Source organism: Eublepharis macularius, chromosome 3, assembly GCF_028583425.1.
Source record: "Eublepharis macularius isolate TG4126 chromosome 3, MPM_Emac_v1.0, whole genome shotgun sequence".
In the NCBI taxonomy this organism is placed as follows: Eukaryota; Metazoa; Chordata; class Lepidosauria; order Squamata; family Eublepharidae; genus Eublepharis; species Eublepharis macularius.
This window is the reverse complement of record NC_072792.1, coordinates 25,494,645-25,519,229: the sequence shown is the minus strand read 5'-3', so window position 1 is coordinate 25,519,229 and position 24,585 is coordinate 25,494,645. Positions and strand designations below refer to the sequence as shown.

The 24,585-nt window shown below is 41.4% G+C and overlaps 1 protein-coding gene across 1 annotated transcript in view; it reads right to left on the bottom strand.

The window, feature by feature from the left end:
* Nucleotides 1-24,585, bottom strand: part of ABCC4 (ATP binding cassette subfamily C member 4) — a 204,448-nt gene that overhangs the window by 74,490 nt on the left and 105,373 nt on the right. Inside the window, exons 20-25 of the mRNA XM_054975037.1 lie at nucleotides 20,049-20,128; nucleotides 10,294-10,444; nucleotides 9,568-9,687; nucleotides 8,013-8,123; nucleotides 6,533-6,633; nucleotides 3,946-4,137 (exon numbers count right to left, since the gene is read on the bottom strand). Of these exons, the coding sequence (XP_054831012.1) occupies nucleotides 3,946-4,137; nucleotides 6,533-6,633; nucleotides 8,013-8,123; nucleotides 9,568-9,687; nucleotides 10,294-10,444; nucleotides 20,049-20,128 (755 nt within the window). The remainder of the gene's footprint in view (nucleotides 1-3,945; nucleotides 4,138-6,532; nucleotides 6,634-8,012; nucleotides 8,124-9,567; nucleotides 9,688-10,293; nucleotides 10,445-20,048; nucleotides 20,129-24,585) is intronic.

Here is a 24,585-nt window from a genome sequence, read left to right as displayed (position 1 = left end):
TCCCCGCTGGACGTGATCTCTGATAGACTATAGCAACATCTTGTTTACAAAGAGAAGAAGATCCTGCAGGGGGCAGCAAGTTCTAATTAGACAGGATCATAGGGGGAGTACCTTCTTCCTAATAAGGATTCATTCTTGTCTATCTGCAGAATGCTACGTTCAGGTAATTTTTTTCTTCTAAGGACTATCTAGAACTCTCTCAACAAGTAAGGCAGCTAGTTTGTTTCCTCTCTTTCCTATCCATTTTGTTAGTTCTATTAATAAAGTTTTAGTTACTCTTTATACTCTCCTTGATATTATGAGATAAATTCTTCTTTAAGAGACAAATCCTCCCTCGCTGTCTCTAAATTTTGTTGCACATGAGCAAAACACAGTCACTTAAAATAATATATGAAAATAATATTGCATTTTTTCCAGATATGCAATGGAATGGATATTAAATGGAATTAAATGGAATACTAAATTGAATTGATAGGAAGGGTGGGAAAGGACCAGGACTTCATAAAATTTCCTAGAATAACTTTTCCTTCCAAAGCATCTATGGGAATTAAAAAATGGTAAGGAAACCAGGAAAAAAGGAAAAGAAAGGAAAACCATCCGTGCTGAATTCTGCATAAGAACAAAAGAGTTCAAGTGTTTCCTCTGATGTCATTGATGTACAGTAGGGTATTAGCAGCATAAAAGCGCTTTATAAAATTGATACTTAAAATAAAAATGCAGCTGCTCTGTTCATTGTCAATCCCCACCCACCCCCTTTCAGGCTGGCATGCAAAGGAAAGGAACACACTTCGCGTGTCAAAAGATGGTTTATCATTTGGGGCAAAGTGGCTAGGAGGTAAAAGAAACAGGGAATTTAGAACTCCATAACCACCACCCCTAACTATGTAAAGCGTATCTAGCCCTGCTATCCGATCTCTAAGCCCTCTCTAAGTGGGCTTTAAAGGCTGTTCAGACACGTCTAGTGAATGCAGAATGTTCTGGGAAAGCCAACTGCTACATTGATACAAGAACATCTCCTACACGTTTTGCAAGAGGTTTAGAATCACAGAGTCACACGGTTGGAAGGGACCTCTAGGGTCATCTAGTCCAACCCCCCTGCACAATGCAGGAAATTCCCAAATATCTCCCCCACTACACACAGTGAACCTTACTCCATGCCCAGAAGTGGCTGCTGCCGGCTTCCTAAGCTCAACGCTGCAAATGCAGAGCTGGGTGGAAGTTCCCCAGATGCTAGTGCGGTCTCCCCAGAAGCTGAAAGGGTGAGGAATGGAGGGCACAAGACTGGTGTTGTTCCCTTCTCCAAGTCAACACGGGCATGAAGCAGAAAGGCGGAAGATATCCCAGACTTCTTTTTCCCTATATAAAAGTATTTTGCATATACAGAATAGCTCTATGGATGAGAAACAAGTGGATTTCATATTAGATTTGTATAAAAACGTGCCACTTTCTAGTCCAAAGAGGCCTCAAGAGCACCTTGACAACCACAAAAAGAATTTTTCCTCTATCACTGCAAGCTAGACCATTGGGCAGGTTTCTTAGCAAGATACAGGTAAGTGTGGGATACAAACTATACCACTTAATACCAAATTTAAAAAGAGAAGGAAAAAAGATACCCCCATCAAGGCTTAGAAAGTGCTTCAGGGCGTGCAACCCTGGCTCTAGGAGGGCAAAGCCAACAGCACTATCACTCCAGCAAAAAAGTAACAGGAAACCCAAAACGCAAGCAGTGTTGCGCTGCCATCGAAGCGACGTTTTTTCCCCCTCCCCTTCTCACGCTTCATCTTTTATTTTGTTTGTTTCTTCCCGTGAAATGTAAATCTTCTTATCCACTATTAGAACGGCTTATTACCACTGCAAGAGAGCTGGCCCAAAGGCAAGAGGAAGCATGAAAAAGATAAACAGACACACTGCATAAAAACCTCAAGAGCCTGAACTCCTATCCTTTTTTCACCCAAAGCCATCTCAACTGCAGCAAAGCCAGAATTATTATCATCTCCCCTCTCCCCAACATACACACACCTGGAAAAATAATTCTCTCCCAGAATTTAATTGAGAACTAAGGTTGATGAGAAAGCATTTTAGAATCATGCAAATTATGATCACAGTAGGTACCCAATGGGGCATTTAATCTAATCCACAATCTAAGAAAGGATATCGTAATTAAGTGCCATCAAATCACAACTGATTTACGGTGACCCTTCATGGCGAGATATGAGCAGAGGTGGTTTGCCATTACCTTCCTCTGCACAGCAAACTCTGATGGTCTACAAGGTCCAACCGCGGCAAACCCTGCTTAGCTCCCAAGCTCCGACGAGCCCAGGTTAAGATGGGTTATTAAGGCTGCTCAGATATCCTAACCCCCTCCCTCAGTCCCTACTAGATGCTTGTCCTTCTTGTGTATTTCCAAGGCATGGGAACTCATAAGCTCTCCGGGCATCCTACAGGATTGCTGAGCTACTCTTAAGTGGTTCTGCCGTTAAAGAGAGGAAGAGGAGAAAAACAATTCCAGGAGTAATACAATCAAAAGGCAATTGTATACTTATTTCACAAATTTATCCACGTGCAAAGTGCAAAAGTGCATAAATCAATGTTATAATTACAATAAATAATGCAATAAATATACAATAAATAGTTACAAAATCCAACAGTCCATATGTGCAGTCATTTTTTACTTGGCAAATTCCACAGTGAAATGTCCAACATTAGAGAACGGAGTTTTAGGAGTACCAATAGTCCATGCAAGCACTGGTGTTAACAGTGGGCATATATGCATGTCTTTACCCTGGAGATGAGCCAAAGGGCTCTTGGCTCTTGGGCTCACCACTCTCAGCCTGTGGCCCTCAACAAGCTGAACTAGCAAAACCAGCATCGCTCCAGAAAGTCAGAATGCCATACTGTTTATACCTTCGTTTACCCAAGTAGTCATTTTTGCTTTTATTTTTTTAAACTGCTTCAAGTCCATATGTGGGAGAAAGCAGGGTATAAACGCTTCAATAAATTAATTTCAAAAATAAGTGTAATAAGTCCATTCTGCTCTACTTTGTTGACAGATCCTTGTCTGTACAAGCAGAGATGCACACAAATGTACATCCTCCACTCGAGCATCTGGGTTTTTTTCCGAGAAAATTGTTTTCTTAGAGAAAATGAATATGTATAATACCATATGGAGACATTTTTTGCTCGCAATAATTTGGCTTGAGTCCAAGAAGTGTGAGATTGCTTCATGAGCTGGTGGGGTCATCTTCTCCCTTCTGGTAGCAGGTCTCCCGTGCCCCAGGATAGACACCTCCAGAGTATCTTCCCAAGAAGTACGAGAAGCTGCTTCCAGACTGCAAACCTGCCTTCCTCTGCCCCTCATCCATGCACATACATGCTTGGATGTGCACATGAGGTTATCTGGCTCCAAGCCTGTATACAACATCCATTCACCCACACGCCTCTCTCTCAAGCATTCAATTCATAGAGAAATATATGTTTCATTTAATCACAATTTAGGCACTCCATTCACACACACAGTTACCGTTACTGCTTCAACATTTCTAAGTTTTCCCCACCAATAGTTCAGCCTCTTCTCTCCTTTAGACCCATACTAGCACTCTAACCCAGGCAAGAAGGGAGGGTGTATATAAATAATTTCTGAGCTCTTATGACATCACAGGACCTCAGCCAATAGCTAAGAAGATGTCAAAGACTGCAAAGTCTAGGTTATTCCAGGTTTCACGCAACATATGGGCTAAAAAAGTGATTTCTGCATGCGGAGAAGGTAGGAATCAGATGAGAAATAAAATATAACACTTTAATTCTGCAGTCTTTATGGCTGAAGGCAAAGCGTATTGTTTGTTGTTTTATATTTAAGTACAGCCTAGACATGAAGGAAATCAGATCATGTTACTTTTGAGATCCATCTTAGCTCTATGACACATGAGTAGGTAGTCAGATATGTACCTTCTCTTTTGACTTGATTAAAGCAGATAAATGTCTCAAGACCAAAGGCCCATCTAAGCTGTAAGTGAAGTTCACGTTTTCAAATGCTATAACGCCTTCGGTCGGCCACTCCGGAGGAGGATGCTTGCTGGATTCCCAAGGCGCTTCCTTCTCAAGATCGGTGTATTCCAGTACCCTTTCTACCGAAATCATCTGTGGGGGGAAAGATCAATGTAACTAGAATCCATGCATATTTACAAAGGCCAGCACCAGTGGAAGTTGAGGGAGAATTCTTTTCTAGTACCCAAGATTAGACCTTGAAATTCACAACCTATTTTTCAACTGGGATGATCTCTCGGCCTTTCCCAAACCCTCCCCACTACCGCATCTACTAATCAGAACATGACACAGTCTACTACTTCGCATGGATGCTGCTGTTGTTCCAAGCAACTATTTCCAGATTTCATAAATGAACAGAAGAATGACGCTGTGAACCGTGGCAGTAAATGCTACCTTTTTTATAAGTCAACTACCACTTAAAAGCGACCCAGGCTCTTGGGCTTGGAACCGTGGCCATCATTTTCCCCACCCACTTTAGCATTACTCCATTTTATAGATATCAAACTGGAACAGTTAGTTTAAAAGACCCTACACAATCCCATTGGTCCACACTAAGCTTCGACCCAGTCTACATCAATAACTGCTCTCTACATTCCTCATTTATCATCCTTAACCTCATACATGAATGTGCCCAGCAAGACTGTGTTACACCTGTAAATATTTTCTATCCTCTTTTTCTAGCCCTGGGTGTAAATAAAAGTTACTGTACTTTTTCTGTTTTCTTTACAGGTGCTGAACTTGTTTAATTCAGAAGCCACTTTGGTAAAGTCTGTCAGGTAGAGGGTTGGGGTAGAGACCACACTAGTAGAGCTATACCTCACACTACCTCTGCTGCAACGTCATTTTAAGACCCCCGACCGTCTCACTGACCCAAAATGGTGATTGGCACTACCTTGGGCACATGAAAAAGGGCCACGAGAGCTGAGCATTGGCTCATCCCTTCCCCTCTCTCACAATCTGCCTAAGTTCATATTGAATCACAGTATCAGCATTGCTGACAGACAGCCATCCAGCCTCTGCTTAAGAACCTCCGAAGAAGGAGAGCCGGCCATTCCCCAAGGAAGCCTATTCCACTGAGGAACTGCTCTAATCATCAGGAAATTCTTCCTAACGTTTAGCCCCAAACTCTTTTGATTTACTAATCTGGCATGCTCTCCTCTCACATGAAGGGCATGCAAAACTGAAAGACAAACTTCTGAAGAATCATGGCAGAGTGAAGGAGAAGCAGTGAAAATCTGTACACAGAGATCTCTAGTTTCTTCCATCCACTACAGAGCCCATTCACATTTCTCATCTACCCCAGATTGTGAGACACAAGTACTCAGAGCCAAGCTACAAGTGACGCCTGACACAGGTTGGACACTTTTCAGCTTCCCTTAAGTTTTGATGGGAAATGTAGGTGTTCTGTTCTTGCAGCTTGGCTCTCCATTTAATTGAAGTTTACAGACCGGCAGTCTATGGGAGGGAGAACATGCAGTCGGGAGAGGAGTGCAGGCGTCAGGCTCTCGCCAGGCTCCCCCCTTCCCCTCCACTGGGTGTGTGGGTGGGGTTTCTGTAAACTTCAATTACATGGAGAGCCAAGCTGTAAGACCAGGATGCTTACATTTCCCATCAAAACTTGAGGGAAGCTGAGAAGCGTCCAACCTGTGTCAGGAGTCACTTGTAGCTTGGCTCTCAGTCTCCTTGTTCAGAGCAGAAGCGTCTGAGACATGACCAGATGCACTGGAGGGAGGGGAGGGGGAAAGACTGTTTTGCAATATGCCTGTAGGGGCTTCTGACATGCCCTAACTACCATTACTCACTTCCCCCACATTCCCATTTTAATTCAGAAGGCTGAGGAGATCAGAGCAGCAGCGACTGCAGCAATAACAGCAGCCAAGGCTCAGGAGGGGCCCTATTGACCCCTCAGCACAAACTCTCCTTCTTCTATGTCTACAAGGGATCCTCCCCCCCCCTTATTGGACACTGCCATTTTCTGTCAAAGAGGCTGTCCACCATCATTGGGGGGGGGGGTAACAGCCTCTGATGTTGGGGGGGGACGACCCAAGTTCAGAGACTGGCAATCCTGATATCAGAAGTGGGGCCCGTGTTTTGTCCCCAGTTTATCAGCGTCACCAACTTCAACACCTCTTTCCTCTCCACGGTGACAAGTGGCTCCCATTCCTGTTGACTGACAGGAGTAAATGAGCATTCTGCTAGTACATAAATAATGTACATTAGTGTAGTTGAGGGGGTGGGGAATGGGGCCTGATAGTCTAGTTTCTCATATTTTAAAGACATGCACAAAGCTCAGCTGATTGTCTCCAACATGGCTTGAATGATAATTATACAATTTTAAGTTTCCATTACATGGAAAAAAAATTACCACTGGACAAAGTCCTTTAAGCTTTTCTCTATAATGTCCACTTGACAGGCTATCTGGACTGTTTTCACACTACAGCACAAAAGAGTGTAACAGCTTCAAAAAGCAACAAACGAATCACATTACCAAGTTTTCAACTTCCGCACTCTGTCGCACTCCCCACTGAAACATGCCCATGAGGGTGATTGCATAGGACAGAGCTAGGCCAACTTGACCGGCATCTAGAGCTACAGAATGAGAGATAAGGCACATTTTTTTTTCCAAAACATATGCAACTTTAGAATAATTTGTTTTAATATTTAGCAAAGAGGTTTCGTTTATGCGAAATTGAATATACAGAGCTTGAAAAAGGATTCAATACAACTATATCCATGCAGTCAAAATTATATTTAGAAAATGTTTGGTTTTATTTACTTTGGTACCAGAAAGATGAAGTACAGAACAGAGCATTTATATTTGGAGAAGCGCAGTGGTTTTTGGCCTCCCCAAATCAGATGCACACAACACTCCCCAAATACCAAGAGACCCGTAGGTGACAATTCCAGAGAGGCTGCCATGTAAGCCTAAGCAGCAATAAATAAATAAATAAATAAATAAAATAGGAATCCAGTAACACTTCAAAGACTAATAAAATTTATTCCAGCATAAATACAAGTCAGAGCTCACTGCAGTATATTAAAGTTCAACAGCTGAGGGTAAGAACTCTGGTTTCCACTGACTGAAGAGAGATCTTCTGAGCAACCAGCCCAGTAGCCGAGGTGCTATGGAATGCTGAGGAACATTCCAACTTCACATACTTGGGGGGGGGGGGAGTCCTAAGGACAAATGGGACTGAGTACTATTTCCAAGAAAGTGTTCAGAAAACAAAGAAATAGGCAACATTATGGGTCTGTTGGTTGAATGTGTGTACGACGGCCAAACAAGATAGTGTGTTCATACATACATTACCACTGGATGAGAATGGAGAACATGTATGAATCTGAACATGGCAGAATGAAGGGGAAGGTACATAACACGTACTGTATGCACACACACAGCCCAGCAAAAAAGATAAATTTATGTGTCTGAAACTTTAATACGAACATGAGACTTCTGAACAAGTAGGCCCTGAGAGGACGTCTAACTAGCAAGCAGATTTACAACAGTCTGGTCTCACAAATACTCAGGTCAGAAGTAGAGATGGTGACTCCCTGAACACTCTTTCCAACTGGAGTTCTGACTGTGCCTGAATGTCAGACCTGATAGCACAAGAGGTCATACTGCCTTTTAAACCAAGCAAATGGTATTTTCTACCTTCTTCCTCCCCATCCACAGATAAACCTTACTTTTACAGTATTAATCCACTGAGGATACAAAAGAGCAGGAGGTCAGGTTTCAATTTAAGTTTGAGAGAAGGATGGCATATGCACATGAGAGGCCTGAAGCCTTATGAAGAAACCTGAAGTCTACTTTTATTCATAGCCAAAGTGCTAGATACCTTGACCCGAGAAAGGGATCAACATCTAACAACAAGCATTTCACTCAGCTGCCCTTCACACGATTATAAGGACATGAAAATGCAAATCAAATTATAAAATGCTAACTGCTCCTCACGATGTGTACTTACTTTGCGCAAGCAGCAAACAACCGAAGGCAACCACCACTACGAAGACAGCACAAATGGCATCCAGGCGTACAGCAAACCATCTGGAGGTAGTCAAAAATAAGAACCAAGACTCTAAAAAGAAAGAAAGAAGACTTTTTTTTAAAGCTCCCAGATCAATCATGGATTTCCAAGCAAACCCCAAAGAACTAAAAGTATGGCCAACATCAGTAAAATCTCTGAAACCAATTCAGGAAGTTCAGGCAGGAACCTGATTCTTCAGCGCAGTAGCCAGAACATGAAGAAAATCTACTATACAACACTGTACCAATAAAGAATTCCACTTGCCCTTCCCAACTTAACATCTAACAGGAACTTTCATTGAAGTTATAAGGTACTGGTGAGTATCCAGCTATCTGTGAACTTTGCAGAGCAGGACTCTTCTGCTTCCCCATCCCACTGCAGCCCCCTCGCTGAAATTTTATTTGAGGGAGGTCAACATACCATTAGAAACAATATAGGGACAAAATGGCAGTCTACACTGGGAGGGGAAAGTCTGTGGAAATTACTGCCCCATCTTTCAAAAATAGAACTGTGTGGTTGGATACATACCAACATTCTTCTTTTTAAAAATGCAACTGAAATTATACATCATCACTGAACTTGACTGACTTCTACAGCGGAATGCTTAGTTCTAGTGACCTAAAATTTCCCTTGTTTTATTGTGAACTCTTAGTCACAGAGCTAAATGTTCTTCATGTATCTGGTGGATATTTTCTGAGCCACTTCAATGGAACAAGCCCAAGAAAAATCACATGTGAAGCCCCCCCCCCTCCACTACATGGGGGCACTGGGCTCATAGAACCTGGCTGGGTAAAAGTGCTCAAGATAAAGTCAATTGAACATCCACAGAAGTAAGTTCACAATAGACAAAATTTGCTTTCATTCCTGACAAACACGTCATGAATTTGCAAAAAGGGAAGAAGTATAGACGGTCACGCAGGCTCAAGGCAAATTTTTCAAGTCCACAAGAAGGGGTTCTAAGAAGGCAAAAATTCACATAGAGAAACGATTTATGTAGGGTGATTGAGTCTTAACTGACTCAACCACTCTACGTAAACCGGTATGTGGTAGGAAAGAGGGAAACAGACAAATCTATCCTCTGACCCAATTAAGATTAAGGAACTAATTCACTTACACTAATTCATATTCTGAATTACACTTGAAAGGGAACTGGAGAAAGAAAAACGGAACACATTCAGCCCACTTATTTGAGGACACATAAGGAATTAAATGGCAATATCCTTTCTGGACTGTATTACTTCTACTGTTAGATGAGGGGTTGCTCCTCTGTAGGGGAAAAAGCTTGTCAGAGAAAAGGCAAGCTGATCCTTCTCTCTGGCATGCTAGTTTCTTATGTACAAGGAGATAATCACACACACCAGCCCACCATGGGCAAAGCATTCAAACACAATGTCTACACCAGAATCTTGGAGCAGTACAGACCAAGACAAACTTTGCCACTAGGCCTAAACCAATAGATTTAGAAGCAAAATGTTCGCTTTAGTTCTTTGCAAACCTGTATGAAGGTCTTGATGAGCATCAAACAACTCTTGGAATCTTTGTTCTGCTTTAAAAGCTCGGATTGTCCAAAGTCCCTGGAGAGATGACGACAGGTGAGAGAATACTGGGCTTCGAGCTGCAACATGGAGATTAAATGAATATTGTAACCCATCAACACCATTTGTTCTTACAGCTAGACACTAAATTTATCTCAATAAATGCATGCAATTTTCTACTCAATTATAAACAGGAAAAGACAGTTTCTTTTTAGGGCTTCTTATTAATGAAGTAGTCTGTGGTTCTCAAGTTCATGGAAATTAGACATCTTTTCCATAAAGTGCTTCTATTATTTGGTTTGCACAAAAAAACCAAAAGGTAATAAAAACGGTTGTAGAGAGGTAACTCCCCAAAATGGAGAATGCTGATTGAGATCTCGTGAAAGCTCAAGTCATCCCAGTCAGAACTACGGCGTTGCTTAGCAACAAATGAGAGAGTAGGGCCTGGGCCTAAGCAACTCTACCCTGACTGCAGCTTGGAGGAAAGCAGCAGTAATGAACAGGGGGACAGAAAGCACTAAAAAGAGAAAGGAAATGGCAAATAGGGGGGAAGAAAGGGCTTTTGAGGGGGGGGGAGAAATGGGGTGAGTGGAAGGAAAGAAAGAGCTGAAAAGAAATGGTGGGCAGTGTGAGGTCTCCAGGGTGTTACACTCTGAGCTTAAAACCCAAATCACATCAGCACATACTTGTGGATTCTAGGCGTTTAATATCTCTTGATGTATCCAAGAAATACCGACGAAGGAAGATGAAAAGAATAAAAAGTGGGACTAAAGGGATGAGAATCCATGGAATCACGACAACAGCCACTGTAACTACGCCACAAATCTGAAACAGAACCTGCAACAACAAAATCACACATACAGCCTCATTAAGCCCAAAGTCCCCTTTTTATTAAAAAATGTAATTCTTATAATAAAATGTAACATTTCTTTTTTTAAAACGTTTTTAAAGGCACAAAGAACTCATGAAAACCATTCATTTCAGTTTGGTGAACTTTGGTGTTCACTTCCTTTTGGCACTTAGTACATATCACTTCCTGGCCTTAGGCCCAAGCTGTGGCTTTACCTCAGCTCTACTTTTTCCACGTCTTCACTACACAGTATCTTCAGGCCCCTGTATTTCAGGCCACTGCCTATTTTGTCTCACTTCCTTTAGCCTGTCTCATGGCCAGATGGACATAAAATGCTTTAAGTCACAATTGGCTGTTAAGTCACAATTGACTTATGGCAACCCCAGCGAGGGGCTTTCAAGGCAAGTGAGAAGCAGAGGGAGGTTTGCCATTGCCTTCCTTTGCGGAGTCTTCCTTGGCAGGCCCCCATCAAATACTGACCCTGCTTAGTTTCCGAGATCTGGCGAGATCAGGTAACACCATGCTGCCTTCCCTTCCTTTCCCTTCCATAAAGCTTTATTCACAGAGAGATTCCACTTTCATCAAGTTCACACTGGAGGAAAATTACTAGAGAGACACTTAGAGAAAAAATATGATAAAATAAAGTGTTTTTTATTTGGGGAGGTTCTAGTGATAATAAGCTACAATACTCAGTAACGGCACTAGAGCTGTCAGAGGGGAAGCAATGTTATTAATACAGCAAAAACCTTACTAGGATGCAAATTAGAAAGGAAAATTGTTAGGATGACTAAGATGGAAGTCTGACTCCATCTTTGGAATGAATTTTAGATGAGTCTGCACCACCTGATCACTATCAAATTTACAAGAGGGTGGATCACTCTAATATTCACGCATTTTGGAAAACTAAACTTGCATGTAAATGAACTCTTAATGAAGTAATTTTCAAAGGCAGACATGTCGATGTATAAATAGTAACCAGGCTCTTTTTTTTTTTTAAGTAGAGGGACTAAATTGCCTGTTTTTCCCAGCAGTGCTCTCTCCCCTGCAGGTCAAATAGCATCCTTAAAAAACAGAAACACATCTAACAATGCTGCTGTTGTAAGGACAGGAATCTGAAGGATTAGCGCACACATTCAGGGCCCCCATGTAACAGGTGCCACGGGGGGTGGGGGAGACTCAAAATGTTGGGAGGTTCAACAAAACGTTAAGACGTTCTAAATCAAACATCCTTCTATGATGGAGGAAGCTGTTTCCAAATGCATGCACAGATTATGCCTCTCAAGCTCTTCTAAAATATCTCCTATTCTAATGAAATGAAGGAAGACCAGGATTGATTTTTGGTTTGTGGTAAGTAGGAAGCAGGTACCAAGAAACACACTGGTGGACACCATGATTCCCATGGATACAATGTTGAAGAACCCCTGACCTAAAGTGAAATTTGAGACAAATGTGGAATGTCCTGCTCAAGTAAAACGTACCAAGTAGTCTCAAGGGAAGAAAGAACTTTGGTGAGATTGGAGAACCAACTTTTTCTTTTTATTACCTTGTTGCCTACAAAAGATTCTTATGTGTTACAAACAGGACTATTGTTGGTTCCAGTCTTAAGTACAAGTACATTGTTGAAAGAATTTTTTGCTAACCACAACACTATTTCCTTCACCTGCCAGGAGGTTTGCTGATGTGCCAGTGTATTGTTTTTTAGATTTCATGAAAAGCGAAAGTGTTCTTAAATCCCATACAAATGTGCTCAAAAACCTAGAAGCACATGAGGAGGGGGGGTATTAAGGGGGAGTCAGATTTGCTGGACTCATTATGCATATTTATGTAGCAAGATACAACATCAGTAAACATATCTTGGCAACTCAAATTACGCTTAAAGACTCCCCCCCCCTGTTGAATCAAGAAGTGAAATCTTTTTGCCAAACAGGAAAAACCTACTTTCTTTGTAAGCATGGCTGAGTCATATCTTTAGTATATCAATAGTTCAAGGCAATCTAGAAGATTTGTACTTATCACCATTTAGAACAGGATTGTTACACTCTATGACTGACAGGAGAATTAAAAGATTTGTAGCAACAGAGAAGGTGTTAGAAATGTTAATGACCTTGCTTGGTCTCTCCTTCTTCACTCCCCTCCTGCTTCCCCCCCTTCACCCACTGCTATGTTACCAAAGTGGCAAGTTATTCTTTCAAATGCTGTGAAAGGATAAATGCCCCAAGCAAATGGACATTTAGAATGCAGAAAAAGAAACACAAAACAAGTTAGGGTATCCCAGAATGTTTCCTTGGCCTTTTTGAAGCTTGGATTCTATGTGAATATGGAGCATCACAGAGCATTTGGATAAACATATGAGGTTTTTTTCTACTGATTCAGAATTTCGGACCCTTCGTTTATCATGGTCAGGACTGTCTGCTTTGATTGGCAGTGTGTCTCCACGGTTTCAGGTTGAATTCTTCTACCACCTACTTTTTTAAATCTGAGATGCCAGGGGATTGAACCTGGTACCTTCTGCATGCCAAGCAGCTGTTCTGCCACAGACTCATGGCCCCTCCCCTCAAAAGACAGAAGGAACATCTGATGTGGGACAATAAGGAGATAAGGAAGTTTGAAGCAGCATGCAGGTTCTCAAATATGCAAGACAAAGGCACACACATGTAGTGTTCTAGGGTTTCCAAAGATAACAAAAAATGTATAAAAATGTTTCTCAGGAAAAAGAGAGGGAGTGATAAACCATTTTACATTGCAGTAAACCTGCGCCACAGGCAATTCTAGCTCTCTGGCAAGCAGACCTGTATGAATGTGCTATATTCATGCTCTACAGTTTCCTGTGAATGCCTATACAGTATGAAATGTGAAGAGACCCAAAGGCACTCCTCCGCTTTCAGTTCTTCCATTGTCTTAGTGCCCCGGTCGCCCTTGTTACAGAAAGGTGCTACTGCTATAATATGGAATGCTAGCTCAGTAGTTCTGCTGTGTCTTATCAATCAAAGAGGTTAGATTCATAGATAACCTCTGGCCCAGACTTCCTTACATTGATGAGAAGCTGAGAGATTCCCAGAGTGATTCCGCACACGTTGGATAATGCACTTCCAATCCTCTTTATAGATAATTTGGAATGGATTTTTTTGTGTGCGGAACAAAAAATCCACCTCAAACGATTGATAAAGTGCACTGAAAGTGCATTATCCAACGTGTGAGGAATCATTCCCTATCCAGCATCACAAAGTTGGAAGGAGTTAAAATAATGAGCACAGCACCTTCCCACTCCCTACCTGGCTCAATTCATTAAAGATTTCACTGACAAAGAGAAGTCTAGCACATGACAATCTACAACGGATAGGGGCTTGTTAATCTTATCAATTAGATTTTTAAAAAGTCAAATTACGCAACTGAACTTGTAAATTAAAATCAGCACCACAGAATCCCCTGCATAAGTTGTCCAGGACGACCCATTCTTACAAGTTTACCTCAGAGAAAGAAAAGTAGGAAATGGTGGAAGAAGCACTTGGGAATATCTTAAAATGGCAAAGCCCCTGGAAAGCTTAGAGAAGCCAGAATGCCTTCCAACACACTTTCCCTGACATTTCCACACAACAAAATATAAGGGTCAGTGGTAACTGAAACAAACAGGCAGTTCCACTCCTTCGCACTTATGAAAGAAAGTGACCCAAAGCTATTCTTGTTGTCTTAGGCCCTTTTTTGTTCCTAATATCCAGATTCAGCAGCCCTTTTATTTCAAAGAAATGACTGGCCACCTCGCTTGGATTTTCCTTTTCTTCTGCATTTTCACTTCATAAAGCTGCAGTCAATGTGTTTTTGTGTGCAGTGAGAAGGGAGTGACATTTCTAGTGGTGGTCTTGTCCACAGCCTACATTGGTGGTTCAAGTAGTCTCAGGATTAGGTCTTTGTGTGCGATGAAAGGATATGAAAAGTCAGTTATTTAAACTCAGTCAAGCTGTTGATTTTGGGGAGAAAAAAAGGGGTTTTCAATTCAACTTGCTTCAATAAATCACTGCCCTTTTTTTCCTCCAAGGGCAGCTGCAGATAGCACACAATGTTCCCTCAGAAACAAAGCAAAGTCTGAGGTGGGCTTTAAAAAAATGCAACTTTTTAAAGGGAGGGATGAAATAGAAATAAAAGTTCATAGGCAGAAGAGTTTCAAATGTCCTATTAATTAATCTAATAGGCAGCTCTCCGGTCTAGGAACCTGCAGTACAATTGGCATATATGAAAACAAATCTTTTGTAATTAATGTTTGTAAATGTTTTGCACATTGATATCTAATGTTAAAATAAGAGAGAGTGAAGATATAAGGGTGGATGAGAGAAGACAAAAGACTGAGAAACATAGGTGGAATAATTTATAAGCTACTATTTTTCAACGGGGCTAGCTAGAGTCACCCAAAGGACTTTTTAAAGCTGTCAACAGGTCATACATCCAATGCTTTCCAACCAGTTTAAATCTATACTTACAGAAGACCAGAGCTTCTTGAGTACAAAATAATACCTTATGCGTGTGTTAACATCTCTGTCTCTTTCTCATATCCCCTCTTTTGACTGGAATTAAATTCTACTGAGTACAAGACTTAATTCAAAATGTGCATAGATCACAGTTGAAATCTTGTGAACATTTATTCATATCTATAGCCCACTAAACACAGGATTGTAGTTCTAGGTATGTATGCACAGAATCTGACTGCATGTGACTTTTTGGTTTCAAGTAATGAGGGAGCATAGTGTGTGTGTGGGAATCACTTAAAAGAATTACTCTTTGCTCACATAAAACTACCTATACTAATCATATTCAATAATTAATTACAACAGTGATACAGTCAGATTGACTATATAAATTTTTAAATTTCTCTTTAAAATATACAATCCTAGCTCTGAAAAGCTTAAAAGCTACACTATGGTATTTACTGAGTTTTTAAAAATTATTATTATTCCCTCCAGTTCATGTCTTGAAGCATCTCAAGGCCCTGACAGGCCAGGTTTATTTGTACAGAACTAAAATATGCTTGTCTAGTAGAAGCTTCTCTATAACCAAACGATAACTCAGAAAATGGACTACTTCTTCAATGCAAATCCTCTCAAGAAAAGCTTCTCCATACAAAGTGAGAAGACCAGTTACTGCATTGTTTACTGAGTTTCACTTGATTCCTCCTGACAACCATTTGAACAATGACTGTTGGGAAATGTCCCTCAAAGAATCAACAACAATGGGAAAGGCTCAGCGCTTTTATACTTAGTTAATACTGATTCCTTTCTTTCTCTCTCTCTCTTTTAAGAAGAAAATATTTCTTCCTGAAGGGATTAGAGGACGTCTTATAAAAGACACCTGCTAACAAAACAAGTGACAAAGGATCTCTATCATATTCCATAACAGTTACCCTTTGTACAAAGCTAGGCTTCTCCAGACGTAAATAAACCAGAAGTCCTTCACAATTCAGCTGAACATACATCAACTAAATCAGTACTGCCAATATTCAACAGAGGCAAAGTACAGCGAGGAGGGCTAAATGGAAAGCGAGCTGCACCGCATATCCAGAAAGAATCTAAGAGATCCTGTTGCCCAACAAAATATTTTAAGAGCATGGATACGAAGGACAGATTCCTATATCCCAGAATTTACACTGCCAAGAGGTTGCATGCTATTGCTTTGGATAGCATGTCCAAATCTTTCATCAGGCTTATGGGGGCTTTTGGTGGAAGATCATTTCAGGTAGGTAGCCATGTTAGTAGAATAAATTCAAACCCACTAACACCTTAAACACCAATACATTTTTCCAGAACCTTCAACAGAACCTTCCTCCGAGTTCAAATTTGGCTTCTCACAGTGAAAGGATACAACTCAGAGACTCTGACGCCTGAACTACGAAACTCATAATTAGAAGCAACCTGGATCTTTGCAAGCTAACAGCCCTCTTTGACACACAGAAATGAGCAGGAGTCTGTAATATTGGACCACGTAATTGGTAGGCAGTATGAAGTCTCTGGTTTGGTCAAATCTGATATAAACCCCTGGTGAAAAGAGAACCCTGGTTTGCATTAACAATGGTAAAAGGTTGCTACGGATATAAACCTTAAATGGCAAGGTCACTCGGAGAGGACTGGGGAGATGATCTACATCTACAGTGAAATCCTATGCAGTTACTCCAGTCTAAACCTATTGAAATCAATGAGCTGAGTCTGGAACAATACTGTATAAGAAGTAAGATACATTCTGCCTATTGTAATAAAAGTCAAGAGGCCAAAGAGGGGTCTAGTTTGCCTATCTGAGTATGGGATACAACACTTGACAATAGAAAGCCACTCTGAAAAAGTGAGTGCTCTAAACTCCCCGGTTAATTGCCATATGTACCTGTTTTCAGATCTGATGCAACAAATTTAATAGGCTATAAATCTACTATAAGATGCCTGTAAGATACAAGTGTGGAATAGCCAACTGTGACTAATAATCACTCATATATCCAACAATACAAAGTGCCATGGCTTACCAAGGGCACCTTGCCATGCGCCACTGCATGACAGAGCTTAGTATTTGTTTCAGTGGGACAGACACAACTGACCACAACAATCTGTCAAGGTAGGGGTGGTTGTTTTTTTGCCCAGAGTGGATTTTCTTGCATATTCCAATATGCCTCTAAGTTTAAAAGCTTAATATATTGTGTTAGAAAGACAGACACTTAAGAAGAAAGAGAGCTTATAAAGCAGATTAAAAACGGCTACTTTCCTAAAGTCTGTTGAACCAAAGAGTCCTTGAAAAGCAGGACAAGATGCACGAGGAAACTTGGGATTTTTTTTTCTCCTATACTGGTGACAAGATTAGTATTCGTCTTTTGAAGAAGAAAGGATACAGCTCAGAAGATTTCTATGTCAATATTTTACTTTTAGGACAAATGAAAAACACAATGTATTAACGCTAAGTAAACATCGCTTTTTCTGCCTGCTTCCTCAAAATCTGATCAGATAAAGCACTGGTCGATGTCAGAAAAGCACAATCTGGCAATATAAATGTACTATAGCAGCCATATTAAAAGTGAACACACCGTTTTTATTTATTAATTAAAATATTTATACTCTTCCTTTCCTCGTGGCTCAAGACAGCAGTTCTCCAAAACAGAAACTCTAACCATTCCCAAAACAAGGGCACAAAGAATATAGATGACAGAGCCAAGGGTTGAAAACATACGAGGCTGGTTTCCCAGCTGAAACACAAACACTTGCCAAGGAAAACATGGATCCCCTTTGACTCCTCCTTTTTATCTGCAACATAATTCACAGATAAACTGACACAAAGAACCCCAAAAGTAACTGGATGGAACTCCGTTAAAAAGCAGAAATTGTGATAATTGCATCATAGTAACAAGTTGGGTTTTACTTGTAGTGATTTGCTGTATTTCCCATGCTTTTGATGTGCAGTTATGTTTTCAGCAAGTGAGTGTATTGTGCACTTTTATTTGGATGAACTCCTTTGCTGATGTAGTTATTATATAAGCCCTGGTTCTCCCCACCCACCCACCTTCCCACGTACGTGATTATTGGTCCAAAATGGTGGAATGCTCATGCTTGTCAATTCAGTGCCGTTGTCTGAGCCACATTGTCCCCTTCTCCATGTTAACACATCAGCTGAATCCCAATGTTGCAACCTTCTTTACCCATGATGAACAACCTGAACATTTGGAATTTATCTTCTCCACCTGTCTGCTGAGTCCAAAGGGGCAGATACCCAAATGAAGCCTTTTCCCTTTCTCTGTCTTGTATGGAGAAGCTCAGCGTTCGTTCTTGATTTGAGCAATGACAAAGATGAGAAGCCCTGGCACACGAGACCATGTAACTCGCATTCTGAGGTCTCTACGCAGGCTGCCAATTAGTTTCCAGGTTCAACTCATGGAGCTGACGCTTAGCTTCATGATCTGGGGCCCACATATCTGAAGGAGTGTCTCTTCCTGCTTGATCCCATACGGCACTTTCCTTCTTTATTGTTGTTGTTGTTGTTGTTGTTGTTGTTGTTGTTGTTGTTGTTGTTGTTGTTGTTGTTACACTTCTAGACCGCCCTCCCCGTCAGACAGGCTCAGGGCGGTGTAACAACATATGATGGTGTAACAACATTTTATTGTCAGTACCCTGGTTTTCTACATGTTCTGCAATGGCCTGGGCTTGGACTTTTTCAGCGCTTGCCCCATGTTTGTTAAACAGCCTCCTGTAAGAGGTCAAGACAAGAGAACCTCCTGCATTTCTAGCAAGGTTGCAAGACAAAATTATTCCGTAGAGCATTTGGGGCAGCCTGAGCCTGGGCAAATATCCTCTCAGTGGGGCTTAAGGTGTTTTCAGATTGGCCGTAATAGGTTCTTAATGTAGTATGTGTGTTTGGTGCTGTAAGTCACTTTCAACTTATGATGCCCCCATGAATTAACCACCTCCAAAATGTCCTATCATTAATAGCCTTGCTCAGGTACTATAGATCTCTTTTGATGTGTGTGTTTTTTTAATATAGTTTTTTAACTTGTTTTTTACACTGTTGTTAACTGCCTCAGTTCCCAAAGTGCTAAGGAGAAAGGGAGGTATACAAATATCTTAAATTAATAACTAGCATACAAGACTAGAAAGCCCCCTGTTCTGGTTCATATGTTATCTGAAGAAACGCTCTCACTTTGCGCTCCCCCCCTTCTCATCCCTCCATCAAATGGGGGTTCTATTCTGACCCTTGATTGTGTGGCCCACCCAATTTATGCCATTCTTCCCCCTCAGAAAAGATGGTGGGGGTGAGATCACATGAACAGACACTGATAATATACAAAGCTTTACATACAAGGTCATCTACAAGAACAGCTCATCTGCTCCGCCACTGTGTGAATAAGAATGCCACCTAAGGTTCAAGTCGTGGAAAAATCCTGAAGCAATTAGACTCCCAAAACAAGATGGTGACACAGTCTCTGGAGACTGATGTGCACGTTTTGCTTCTACAGATGAGAAGCCATTGACAAGCCAGTTCATTGCCACAGAATTAATTCTTCGCTACTTCCCCAACATTTTTGCACTCAACCAACCTTCTCTCTTTTTTTGTATTTATAACAACTTCTTTCTTTTGTTCTCATTACAGCTATTATTTTCAGCCTTATTATTGCTAATCTCTTCTTTGTAAATAGCCACACCTGTTTTAATCCCAAACACTGCGGTAAACATTGGCTTCTTTGAGGAAGTACACGCATAATTAGGTTAATAGGTGCTATCTTTTCATGCAAGCTGATTGTTTCTTTACTGTGGACATATTTCATAACGTTGCAGCAGACTTGCCAAATGGCCCCAAGACAAAACTAGGTGCAATTTACCAAGCATGTAGCTACTACGTACAGAAACCCTGTCACGATGGGTAAGCTGTGAGGGAGCCACGCCTTCCTGCCACTGATTACTCATTTCTTTCCCCCCTCTACACTCCAGTTTGACTACACCCTTCTTAAACAATTTCTTTCATTAATACCCAGCTGAAATACTAACAAAATATCGACGCAAACATTAAAAGAGTGACAAACACACATGCACACTGGACCATACATACAGCAATAAATTCTACAACAGACTGTGCTATTACCTGTATAAAGTCCAGAAATGTTAAGGGAAGTAAGTCATCCAGGTGGCCAATATCTTTGGAGAAACGATTTAGAATCCTTCCTATAAAACAGAATGGGAAAGAAATTAAAGGATGTTTTTAATCCTTGGTGCGTGTGGTTGGTGGTTCGGTTCTGCCATTTAAAACAGAAACTATTTTCAAACGCCATCTTATTGTAAATTAGCTTGATGAACTAATTAAATCAAAAGAAAACAGCTGACAGTTGCACTTGAAACCAACTTATCTACCAGGTGTAAAAGCCAGTAAATGTTACTCTACAAAAAGGACTTATGTGGAAAAATTTCTTATTTGCATATTCAGAAGTATTGCTCTAAAGTATTTCTCAACCATGCTCGGTTTCATTCTCACTAATCCCTTAATACTGACAGAAGCAATGGTGAGCAAGAAAAGAACATCTTCCCCTCAGATGACTTCAGAAGACAACTGGAGCCACAGCGGGCCTAGACTGAGCCATGCGTCTGGATAGAAGATATGCTGGTAACTCTGAGCCTTCAATGTAATTAGATTTCAAGGAAGCTTTCGACACAGTACATATGGTTAGTGTACACCTACATACGTTGCATGCATTTCTGAAACCAGAGTTTTGCTACTGTTTGGTGGATGTTACATATCCCTTCTAAAAAGAATGAATAGATCTCCTGAATAATGAAATATATCCTGAGCTATTCCCCAACCCTCATGGAGTTGTTAGCTAAGCAGCCCAGAAAAATATTAAGGATTTTTTTATTATTATTAAAACAAGACAGAAAAACAAAGCTGATCTTTCTTTTCCCCTTACCTTTCATACATTACATTACATTTTTTTCTTACATTTTAGTAGAATGAAATTTCTGAGAGGCATAAGACCTTTAATATTAATATTAAATATTAATTTTAATAATATTAAAACCTTCTTATATTTGTCACTTTCTTCAGAAACAATCACAGGACCGCATACTAAATTTAAAGGATGGATATTATACCATACCAAATGATTTTAGTGACAAAGAAAACATTTTGGAATGATGCGTGCCGCAGGATTACACGTGCCTACAATTTTGATGCATGAGCTGCTGCATGAGCATACACTGCAACAAATTGGAAGTCAAAGTCAGTTTGACAGTGTGGCTCGCACTTCATAGAGCAGTAGAAAGCCAGTTAGATCTCCTCTCAAAGAACTTGCCCTTATAAATACTGGATGTAGATACCGCACAGTACAACTTCAGATGAGCCCCCTCAGTACAGCTGTTTCCAGAGAGCTTGTTGTAGAGTTGGGCCTGAAGTCATTTTCTAGGCAAGCGAAAATCAGGCTAGCGGCAGACGGCCTTGAGTGCCACTGAAATCAACAGCCGGTGGATTACAACCTAAGTCTTATGAGCCATACCCTAATGTAATGCTGTCTAGCGATGCTATTTGGCAACTTTTTTGTAGAATATCTTGGAGCCAGGAATTGGGTGAGAGGTATTTGCATTTTGAGCAGAAATTCGCATCATTTGACGCTGAAATCCAATGCTTAAACTACAGCTACAGTTTTGAAGTCTCAGGGTGCTCGTGGGCAACCTCCCAGCCCTCCCACACAGCCACCCGTGCTGCTGCCATCAGCTCCACACACCCAGTAAGTCAGCCACCCCGTCGGCACAGCAGGGGACCAGGACAGCACAGGAGGCCTCCTAGCCCTCTGCATGCCCAGTGAACCAGCCACCCCGCTGGCACAGCCGGCAGCCAGGGCGGCCTCCCAGCTCTCCCACACAGCTGCCCGCACTGCCGCCACCAGTTCTGCATGTTCCTGGCCAGCAGCCGCACCGGCACTCTCTTTGGCAACACCCGGGGCAAGCAATCCCCATGCCCCCCCTAAATATGGCCCTGGTTCTCCCACAAACCCATTTTTCTACTTGATGACTCCACCTTCTTATTCCTCCTCCCTCTTCCCTCATTCCTCCCTGCTTGGAACCTCGGATGCCGTTGCTGCTCCACGTAAATGAAACAAACTTTGCCCCGTGGACATGCGGCTCCTTTGTTAGGTGCGATTGTTAGCAATCAGACCTGCCCTCATGTTATTAAGAAGGCTTATGAATATGGCAATATCATAAGCCCCTCTATGTATGTGTTTTAAACACGGAAACACTGTCTAGCAAGATAGGAAATGGATGCCAGATCCTGGCCGGGAGCTGGGAAATTACTAGTGTATGAGGCGCCAGGCGAGACCAGCCTTCAGTCCCCACACCTCGTAAATGTGCAAAGATTCTAAGACAACAGAGTCTTCCTGGAGTTCCTGAATTAATCTCTTTAACACACCCTACCGATCTTCCCTTATCCTCTCTCCTATTCCAGGCTATTCATGGCTCCGATAGCCTCACCTATCCATGGCTCTGATAGCCTCGCCTATCCAGCCATTGCCGGTCATAAATCATCACTGATAACTTTAGTTTTACCCAAGAAGGCTTAATCAAACTTTCCTAGTTTTACTGTCTTACCTTGGAGAAAGCTTTCCAGTTTATTGTCTTACCCCGGAGACAGCTCTCCAGTTCTTTGTCTCACCCCTGAGATGACCATTAAGTTATTGTTTTGGGGAAGAAGGTGTAATCTTGCCCCAGGGTAGGTTCCATAGTATAATTCGACTGCCCCTCCACCATAATTGTGTGGATACAGCATCCACTCTCAGACCTCTATCTGAGCTCCTCCTACCTTGAAGCACTGGCTGCTCAACGCTCTCTCTCATGGATGCCCTCTTCTGGATGGTAACTGTCATCAACCAACCCCATGATTCTCTCCAATTTTCCTCACTCTTTCTGGTTAGCTCTGTATATGTGCTGTGTGATTTCTGTGCAAGTGATCTTTTATTATTTTATGAATAAAAACTTTGATTGACCACCTGTCATACTCCCTCAACACAACTGTGGCTGTAGTGATTCCTGACCGTCCTTCCTCGCCCACCCAACAACAGCAGTATTGCCTCAGTGGTGGGAGGGAGAGGGAACAATGGCAACCTCTAGTGGCAGGGGTAAGGATGACATCTCTGGCAGCTCCTGTGCCTTCTCCCTACCCATCAGCCTGCAGGGAGGCAGAGGTGACTGGGCAACCAGTAGCAATTGGCAGTGATGCCTAAGCCAGCATTCCAGCTACGTCTGGGTGCAGGGGCTGGGGTGTCTCTTCCTTTCATCCCCTCCCCACTCATGGTAAGTACATACGTGCTGATAATGACAACATTCTCCCTGGGTTAACTCCCACCTTCCATTTAAGTTTCCGCAGATGGGGTCATGATGACCATTAGATATACTGGTACTTGTACCTTAAAGATGAACTATAGGACAAAAACAATAGATAGGTCACATCCATTTTTATGCCTATTAGGCAGAAGAGGTAAAGAATTCAACAGTCTATTCAGCCTCCTCCTGGAATGTTGTTTTAATACCTCAAAGCTTGGGAGGGGGCAGGCTTCTTATGATACTGCAAGTATCAAGAGCAAGATTTGGGTCCAGTAGCATCTTAAAGACCAACTAGATTTCAGGCTTTGAGAGTCTGAGAGTCAGCGCTCATATCCTGGAAATCTAGTTGGTCTTTAAGGTGCTACTGGACCTGAATCTTGCTTACATACTGTCTTAAGTTTCCATGTTGCTTGTTCAGTTTGAATTAGGTAAACTTGTAAAAGTTAAAAGGCTCAGAAAATACAACAAACTGGTCTAGATGTATTCTTGATTTCAGTATCAGTTTTATAGCTTCTCTTGATCTTTGTCTGAGCTCGTTGCACAGCTATGCAACCATTTTCTGGTGATTATGCTCCACAAAGATTTTCTAATCTTCCCTGTGTCTATCTACATATAAAAACTATTGCGTGCAAGAATGTCAAGAACTCATAAAAGTTTTGGCTCATCTAGGCATCATATAGAAAGGCTGTGTGAGTGTATAATAAGACAAATTATTATAAATAGTATTCCCTTTGTGGGGAAGAAAGAGTATAGATGGCAGCCATTTTAACCATACTGTTTATTTAAAAGCAATCCTGAATGAAATTAGGTAAGGTATATCTGATATTTTGTTAACCAGATAATATTTGCTTCATTTACACCCCACTATTCTCCCCGGTGGGAACCCAAAGTGGCATACATCATTCTCCTTTCCTCTGATTTTATCCTCACAACAACCCTGCGAGATAGTTTAGGCTGACAGTGGGTCAAACTCACCCCAGCGAGCTTCCAGAGCAGAAGGGGGATTCAAACTTAAGACTCCCAGTTCCTAGTCCAACTCTCTAGTCAGTACACCACACTTCACTGCTATCCTTGTATACTTGGAGACATAATACGTGATAAAGTTGTAGAAGCTGGCCAGCACAGAAACTTGTTTCCACGGAGTGAAACCTTTGGACTTTGAGAAATCTGAAAAAGACTTTTGCTCTTTGGAAACCCATGCATTGACAATTTTGTTTTCCTTTAATTCTAGATACGCATGTTTTATTTAGCCTTTAACATCTGAGATAATACAACGCAAATGCATTTTACGTTTCCTTTATTACTTGTGTATT